Genomic DNA, 9,502 nt, shown 5'->3' on the forward strand with positions numbered 1-9,502 from the left:
CGTCAGTGTCATATGTATGTGCTAATACTGTACTTTTCTAAGTTGAAATTGCTGATGAGTCTCACATATATATAGGATATATACTTAATGTAGAAAATCGAAAACGTAAATATGAGACGCAGATGCAATAAATTTTGGATTAGTTTGGTGACAGTAATATTCTGATTACATATGCGGATGAGATTAATTATGCAATTTGAGAAAAATAATTAGTGTATGATATATGTCATTGTCCCTTTAGGCCATGCATATATGTCACTGTCACACACGGTGGCTGTTATGAGTATAGTATGCTTATAACCTAACAATTTAAACACTAGAACCCAAAACTCTCTAAATCTGAATCATGGTCTGCATTTATATCCAATACGAGTGTAGCATGCTAATCTAGTTAAGTTCAAAGATTATTTAAAAAAATTAATAGTAAGAATTTTTCTGATTTTACATTTTATGTGTGTGTGTATTAATATAATTCAATTAAAGTTATCAAAGTGAAGAAATTAAATTAAACCCATTCACTTTTAATTTTAACAATCTAGGTAAATAAAGAAGGAATATAATGTTTATCTTAATTTGAGATCGCAAGTACTTAAGTGATACATTTAAATTCTCCTTGGAATAAGCTTTCAAAAGCCAATGTCCTTGGTGGACTCTATAGCAACTCAACTCGACCTTTCGATGAATTATAGGCTTTTGTAAAATATGGATAACCCTTACCATAACATTATCCTCTTAATAAAAGAGATAATGTTTCAAGCACAAATCTAAAATAATAGCCTATCTCACTAGCATGTTGGGTGTGGGAAACTTCTTTGACCAAGACTGTCTTTTAAACGGTGCAAAAACTATTAACACAGTTCAAGGATAAAAACAATATGAGAAATTCATACTTCACAACTATTTATAAAAATCTGAGAATTAAGAATATATATTTTGGCGCATTAATCAAGTATAGATCTCTATGCACGCAATCTAACCGTAACACTTGGAAACATTGTCGATCGATTAATGTTGTGGTTGATAATCCATCCGAGGTTGATCATCTTCAAGAACAGAAGTTGGTTCAGGGACAATCTTATTGGTGTTGCTAGTGCCACTATTGAGAATAGAATTGACACTGCTCCCAGAGAAGACAGCCACGAAAACGAAAGCCACAGTGAATATTAAGAAGAAACCAACTCCGAATCGATCCCAAGGGGCTTGTTCATCATCATCATCATAATCAAGTAATTCTTTCGCTTTGTTCTCTTGACGGACCAATTCCACAACGAAATGAGTCAACAGGATAAAGCACGAACAGGCCATTACTGAACTGAACACGAACAATAATGAGAGTATGGCCAATTTTCCTTTTCCAATCACCATCTTAATGAAGCAATCATTCTTCAATGAACAAGTATTATATACTAACATACAAAAACTAATTAATTAGGAGCTGGAGATTGTCCCTTTGTCTGCAGCTCTTGCCAACTACTCCTCAAGTTATCTATACAAGGTGTCTTTTTTTTTTTTAACCATATAAAAGTAGTGCAATGTAAAAGTATTTAGTATTTTTTTTAAATTTTTTCCCACAGTTTTGATAGTGATCTCTTAATCTGTGGAGGGAGTTTTTATAATTTGGCTTTTACATCCTTCTAATTAACAGGGGTAAAACTAGGATTATTGGGTACTTTTTAATAATTTTTTAATAATTAATCTTCTTTAAAATGCGTGAATATTGGAAACACGTTATAATAAAGACACGATAGAGTAAGTTATTTATTTATTATGATTTTTTAAATAACCCATAATATTCATGATTGAATAAATGGGGACATTTATTGTTTATTTTATATTTTATATCAATAAATCAATTTGCCAGAGGGAGGTGGAGCTTCTTAATTACTCAGGGGACAATTATCCCGAAGGTGGCTGATCAAGTATTAAAGAGTTACGAATGATAAATTATCAAGTATTGTTTATTTATTGGCTATGTTTCGCTGGCCAGGAAAAGAAAAATTGATGCTATGTTCAATTATTCGAAATGATGTGTGTGAAAAGATTTCATATAGCGAGGGAAAAAAGGACATTTGTTTTTCTTTCAAAAAAGTACTCTGTTAATTTTAAATTATAAAATATTTTTTAAAAAAATTTAACATTTTAAAATATAAAATGCTTTAATAAAAATAGAGTTTCATTGATAATAATTTTTTTAATATTATCATGTTCTTATATTCTCTCTTTTTAATATTATTTTATTAATAAAATATTAAATAAAAAGTATTTTTAAAAATTTATATTTTTGTTTTGAAAAAAAAGTTATAATAAAGTATATTTTTATTAGTATGTGAAATTTTATTTAAAAATATCTTATAACTTGAGATGGAGGAAATAATAAGTAAATGTCCTTAAACAACCTGCACTTAGACTCAAAATTTATTCATAATAACCAATCACGTGAACTTAATTTAAATTTTCCGGAAACTTGCTCGGTCCAATTGTCCAAATTAAGATTTCAACCCACGTCGAAAACTCATCATCAGTTAATAAAAACTATTTCTTTTTTTTTTAGCAAAATTAATAAAAACTATTTCTATCACAACCTATGGCGCTCTGTCAAAGTTATGCGACAAAATACTTTCTTGGGAAATAAAATTTTCCAAAAGTCTTAGGACCTTTTGTTTTTTATTTTTAAAAATTATTTTTTCTTTAAAAATAAAAATATTTAAAAACTTATTTGATCAAATTTTTTTAATTTAATTATTCTTAAAGCTGTTTTTATTTTTTATTTTTAAAAATTAAAAAATACAAACAACTTTAAATTATTTTTATTTTATTTTCTTATATTTAAAATATATTATATTTAATTATTAAAAATTATAATTATCTTGATTAATTTTATTATAAATTATTATTATTAATTTTCTATAACCATTACTATTAATTTATTTTTTAATTTTAAGATAGTTTTTAAATTAATATAATTAAATAAAATTTTATTTTTTTATTTTGAAAACAATTTTAAAAATTATATTATAAAATAATTTTTTAAAATAAAAGATGAAAAACAAAAGTCACACAGATCCTTATTTTCTTTCTTGTTTTTTTTACCACCAAAAGGATTTTCTGCTTTTTCCTCGACATATAATCTCATTTAATTTGAGGAATTTAAAGTTTTTGATGTCCTCCCTTTTCTTTTAATATTTAAAATCTCAACTCTTTATTTTGACTAATGGTCAAAGAAATTTTATCTAATTTTTTAAATAAGGTTGAGATTTTAAGCATAAAAAAATAAGGAGAGACATTCCAAATTCATTATTTGTCATAATTTTTTTAGACAATAAAATTTTTTTAAATTATATAAATGATAAAATTTAATGTTATAATTTCACTAAAATCCTTAAAAATTTTGGTGTTTGTAAATTTTAAAATAAAAAAATTATTTTACTTTTATTAAAAATAATAAATCTTAATCGTAATTTTTATTTAAGGAGTAATAACTTTTGTTTTATAAATAAAAAAAGTTAAATAAAAAATTACAACTTGTAAATTATAAATTTTTTTATTAAAAAACAAGTTTTGATTGCAATTTTTATTTAAGAAATAATAATTTTTTTATAAATTATAAAAATTGAATAAAAAATCATAACTTATCAAATATAATTACTATTATTAAAAAATAAATTTTTAAAATAACAAACTTCAATCATAATTTTTATTTAAAAAATAATAATTAAAAAATTGTAAGAATTAAACAAAAAATAAAAATTTATTAATAAAAATAAAATAATTTTTTTAATTTAAAATTTATTAATGTAGAAGGCCTTAAAAACTTTAGCAAAATAAGGAGATTTTAAAAAATTATATTGTTATTTATATATTTTAAAAAAATTATTATTATTTTTTTAAATAAAAAACTTTGAAGAATTTTCCATCACTACCTTGAAATCTACCAAAAAGTAAAAATCTAGGAAGACGCGGAGACAAACAAATGAAAATACAGGTCGATTTAAGCATGCCTATCCTCTTTCCTTTTCAGAGGCTGAGAATTTGAGGCTTTACCTATGGAAGTGGAAGTGAAGCTCCGTCTCCCTGACTCAGCTTCTCACCAGAAACTCTCCGATCTACTCTCACCATATCACATCAAGACCTTCATTCAAGAAAACATCTTCTTCGACGGCGCAAAGGCTCAGCTCACCTCCAATCTTGCCGTCCTCCGAATCCGATTCTGCAATCTCGATACCTGCGTCCTATCTCTCAAGGCCAAGCCCGTAATTTCCGACGGAATCATCCGCATCGAGGAGCACGAAGAGCCACTCGATGCCGCAATCGGTCGCAGCTGCATCGCAGATCCATGGAGGCTCTCGAGAATCGAGTCGTCGGAGATACTCCGGAGAGTGAGGGATGAATATGAGATCGGAGAAGAAAGGGATTTTGTGTGCTTAGGAGGATTTAGGAATGTGAGAGGTGTGTATGAGTGGAATGGATTGAAATTAGAGGTTGATGAGACTAATTATGATTTTGGGACGAGCTATGAGATTGAATGTGAGAGTTCTGAACCAGAACGAGCCAAGAAGTTGCTTGAGGAATTCCTCAATCAAAACGGCATCAATTATTCTTACTCTCAACTCTCTAAGTTCGCTGTTTTCCAGTCCAGGAAGTTGCCTGACCCAGGGAAGTAATTAGTCTCGTCACTAATTCACTTAGCAATAGATTGTATCAACTATATTTGTTTATCCATGTGTGTGTATATATTTTATTTATTTATTATTCATCTGCTTTTCAAGAATTCACTTGTTGATAATAACACAATCTAGCATTCCTGTTAGTTTATTTATTTATTTTTTAAAGTGCAAGGAGAAGAGGCTCCGCCCATTCTAAAGATTACTGCAGGCCCAAAAAAAAAAAAAAGGGACCTCTCACAACTTGTTTTTTTGGATGAAAAAGAAAACTATATATTGTCAGAAAAGACTGTGTGCAAAGCTGAAAGGAATCAAAACCTCCCATCGTTGACTACCTCTACAGTAAGGGGGAGTTGATGATCAGAGGACCAAAAAAGACTATTTGAATTCAGTCCTAAATTAATAAGATTATATAATATATAATTGATGATTGTCATCAACACTATAGGAGGAGAAAGAGACATTTCCAAACTGAGTGAGCAGCAATCTAGTTTCGTGTATAATATTGAAGAACGGATGGCCGGTCAAATTATCACGAAGAAGCAGATTGTAGAACTGGGCATTCTGAATGCAGACTACCACTTCTCAAGGCTGCACTTGCTTAGCTTTTTGTTTAGACGAGGAGAATTAAAAAAAAAAAAGTAAAAAAGAATGTATTATTTTTTAAACTATTTTTCTTCTAATTTACTCTTCTTATTTTCTTTTTACTTTCACCTTCATATAAACCAAGCGGAAGTGACAAGAATACATGCTAATAATTTTAGTTGGTTCTGTTAGCTGAATTTGAAATATTGTACAGAGGCATCGGAAACATCTCACTTTTACAAGTTTTACTAAGGCTAGTAGCATCTCATTTTTATTAGTGCTATTTCTTTGCCTTTTTTTTTTTCATATGCACAAAGTTGTCTGAACCAGGGAAGTCTTATCACTGGGAAACACAAAGTATTGTTAATTTATATGTGTAGTTCCATGAAATATATACAAATATTGTATATTTTTTTTTTAATTTTGTCTAATTTTATTATTTTTATTATTAATTTAAATATACATTTCAAACAAAAATGATTAAATGATGGGTATTACAATGAACACAATAATAAGACAAAAATATCAAATAAATTAATTTTTTTTCTAAAAAAATACATATTTTCTAAAAATAGATATGAAATTTTTTCTTGCTTGAAATTTTTTTGGACTGAATAAATTTAAAGAGATGATTAGGAAAAAATTACAATTTTTTAAAATTTTTATTTTATTATATAAAAACAAATTAAATTATAATATTTCTTCTTATATGTTTTAAATTTTATAACTTATGATAGCAATACACTTTTAATTAAATAATCATATGATTTTTGTACTAATTTTGTTCTTTTTTATAATAAACAATTTACATGAGTTAAGTTCCAAAAGCTCATCAAAATTAGGACATTTTTTTAAGCTCAAATAACATTATAAAGATATTTATAGATTGCTCATCTATAAATTTTTCACATCAGTAGCAAAATTTAAACTTATAATCTCATGATTATGAACTGAATTCTTGTTAATTGTACTAACTTTTGTTATCTAGTTTTTTTTTTTTTTTTGGGTAAAACGTTCGTTACCTAATTTTGTTTTGTGCACGCGCACAAGATCTCATCCACGATATTCATGGCCTCACAACTTGGGCCTAATCGTCATGTTCTGCACACCTAAGTGGGCCGATGCTACAGAAATTATAAAAAAAAAGTGAGAGAAAGAAATCAGAGCCTACGAAGATAAGCGCACGACCATATAAAATCCGAAACCTCAAACAGCAACCATTAGGGCTTTCATTTTGGAACGAAGAGCCGTCACTGCTGCCGCAACGCTCGGTTACGCACAACGCAATGGGTAATCCAATTTCTGTATCCCCCTCCTAATTGAGGTTTCTCATCAATCTGTGTTTCTTATTCTGTAATGTGGTTTTTGTCTGATTGAAAATTGATATGCTCCAGCGAGGATCAAGGTTCACGAGCTCAGGCAGAAAACGAAGTCTGAGTTGCTCAACCAGCTCAAGGATCTCAAGGCTGAGCTTGCTTTGCTCCGCGTCGCTAAGGTCACCGGTGGTGCTCCCAACAAGCTCTCCAAGATGTAACCCTTCCGTTACTTCCTTTCTGCTTTCATTAATGTTTTATTTCGCACAAGCTTAATCCTCGCATCAGCTATCACTTTACATATAAAATTACATTGAAACTATATATATATATATATATATTGTTATGTTGCAACTAGTTCTGTGTTGCTAAGGCTTTACTTTGTTGCCCCTAAGGTATTTGTGTTATGGATTTTTTGTATTTGTTTCGCTCTATGATTGGAACTTGCAAAATGAGGTTGAACGTATTTTATGCACGTCCCGGTGTATTATCTGGATGTCGCATCACGTTTCATATTACGCCAAAACAATAACCGTTTGATCACGTCCTATTAGTTTCTTATGTTTGTTTTAACCGCTTATAAGTGCATGTGTTTAAGATTCTTTGTGACTTGATATGCAGAAAGGTAGTGAGGTTGTCCATTGCCCAAGTGTTGACAGTGATTTCTCAGAAGCAGAAGTCCGCATTGAGGGAAGCCTATAAAAACAAGAAGTACTTGCCTCTAGATCTGCGCCCAAAGAAGACCAGGGCTATTCGCAGGCGGCTTACCAAGCACCAGGTAATGATTTGTGGACTTTAACTCAATTTTTGTACCAGTTTTTTATAACAGTTCCTGAGCATCATAAATATACTAGTATCATGTAAATATGGTTACTGAATCTTCAGGTTTCTAAGAAGTAATGAATGAGTGTGTATTCTAAGCAGTCTTCAATCTCTAGTTTCGAATTTGTTTTCTCTATTTTTTTTTATAAATTTAGACCTGGCGTTTTCTCTGATAAAATTTAACACGAATCGCCTCTTTTCAATTTCATTGTTCTTGATTGTGTTGAATGCTTGCGTTGATCTAGCAACTTGGATATGATGCTTTAGTCTGTCTTTGGAAGAGTTTACTTCAAATAAAATTCATGATTATTGACCAAGAACAAAACTGATAGTGAGATTGGAAAAGCAACTTGGATAAATCATTCAATCAAATCAACAATCTGTATATGCGAATATTTGATGGTGAGATTGGATATACATGATCAATTGAATCCTTCATTTGTTATGTTTGGGTACTCAGTTCTTTCAGAAGAAAAATATTGTGTATCATACTCATTCGCATACCCATGCAGCATATTTGATTAATAGTTTGTTTTCTATTTTTGCTTGATTTAATCACACACACACTGTCGTTTCATTGATGTTGTTTCCGTTGTTGCTTTTGCAGGCTTCACTGAAGACTGAACGACAGCAGAAGAAGGAGACATACTTTCCTTTGAGGAAATATGCCATTAAGGTGTAGGACTCTTGGGGAGCAATCTTGTAGTACTTTTCAAGTTTTGATACGTCTCAACTTTTAGCTTCGGCTTTGTGGTATTATTAATTTTTTGTGGTGTTAATTTTGGCATCTTGAGACCGAGTTTTCTCTCTAAGATACTGAGTTTCAACCGAGTGGTAGTTCTAAAAGTGGATTTAAGGGATAAGAACTAATACTCGCACCGTTTTCACTCGTTCCTTTTAAATTAGGAAGCAAAAAGCGTTTTATTATTGGTTGTTGCTTCAAAATCTTCACCATTGACTTGAAACAATTGATTTTCTCGTATGTTATGTCAAACGATGAAAGATAACAGGGGTTCGGTAATGTATAATTAGAATCAAATATGTTTCAAGAATTATGAGTAAAGGAAGCGTTAAATAATTTCGACTATTGTTTTTGCCGGAAGTGGCAAAAATTTCGACTCTAGTGTAAACGTTGTGTATCATCCAGAACGTGGCATTTATTTATCCTTTTAACAAAGTTTAAAGTTATTTGATTTACTTTTGTCTTTGTGCCTCCGGTGATTTATTTATGTTTAATGATTTTTTTTTTAATTTTTCCCTCATTGGGTGCCATGCTTATTTTTTATTGTATATGTTTATTTTAAATTTTATCTTTATATGTATGTTTGGATATTCATATTAACATTCTCATTTCTATTATTTTAGTGTTATAGTTTAATTTGATAATTTTACTCCAATATCTTCCTTCATAATTTTACAATTAATCTTTTCTCTAGTTTCTACAATAAGGATTATATCATGCATGAAAAGTATACATTTGAGAATTTTCTTTTGTATATGCTCTGTCAAAACATTTAGGACCATGTCAAATAAATAAGTATTTAAAGATGATCCTTGATGTAGTACAATTCTTATAAGAAAATCATTTATTTCACTGCAAAATGTTATTATATTAATTGTTGCCCCCTCATACATATCGTGCATCACTCTAATATAGGCAACCCGGACCCCTTTCTTTTCTAAGGCTATCCAAAATACTTATCTCGATATATGGTTATAAACTTTTTTTCAAATTAATAAAAACTATATGTAAATTTTTATCTTTGCATCAATACTTTTTCATTAATTCCCGTAGTAAATAAATTGCCTATATAGTCTCCCTACTTAGCATGAAGCCAAATTAATTCTATAAAATACCAATTTTCAATTTCAACTTATGTTCAATCATTCTTTCCCACAATTTCATTATATGATTCATAAGTTTAATTCCTCTATAGTTAGTATAATTCTGAATATCCTCTTTATTTTTATAAATAGGAACTAAGATACTTTTCCAATCATTAGGCATTTTTTAGACCATAAGATCTTATTACATAACTTAGTTAGCCATCACATCGCTTTTTCACCTAAATATTGACTCTGCCATTTGCTATTTTCATAAGAACTCCCTTTACCTCACTA

General features: G+C 29.4%; 2 protein-coding genes across 2 annotated transcripts; both read left to right on the forward strand.

Moving 5' to 3' along the window:
• The first annotated feature begins 3,994 nt into the window (after positions 1 to 3,994).
• LOC129290486 (triphosphate tunnel metalloenzyme 3-like) lies at positions 3,995 to 4,807 on the forward strand. Its single transcript, XM_054927273.1, has one exon. The coding sequence runs from the start codon at positions 4,044 to 4,046 to the stop codon at positions 4,659 to 4,661; it is 618 nt and encodes a 205-aa protein (XP_054783248.1). The 5' UTR covers positions 3,995 to 4,043; the 3' UTR covers positions 4,662 to 4,807.
• A 1,575-nt stretch (positions 4,808 to 6,382) lies between these two features.
• On the forward strand, positions 6,383 to 8,160 carry LOC129286944 (60S ribosomal protein L35-like). Its single transcript, XM_054923055.1, has 4 exons — positions 6,383 to 6,536; positions 6,641 to 6,776; positions 7,181 to 7,337; positions 7,989 to 8,160. Exons 1-4 carry the CDS (start codon positions 6,533 to 6,535, stop codon positions 8,061 to 8,063), a joined length of 372 nt encoding a protein of 123 aa, XP_054779030.1. The 5' UTR covers positions 6,383 to 6,532; the 3' UTR covers positions 8,064 to 8,160.
• Positions 8,161 to 9,502: the final 1,342 nt, after the last annotated feature.

Source organism: Prosopis cineraria, unplaced genomic scaffold (genome assembly GCF_029017545.1).
Source record: "Prosopis cineraria cultivar Desert tree isolate PC_DT_omini unplaced genomic scaffold, ASM2901754v1 PC1, whole genome shotgun sequence".
Lineage (NCBI taxonomy): Eukaryota > Viridiplantae > Streptophyta > Magnoliopsida > Fabales > Fabaceae > Prosopis > Prosopis cineraria.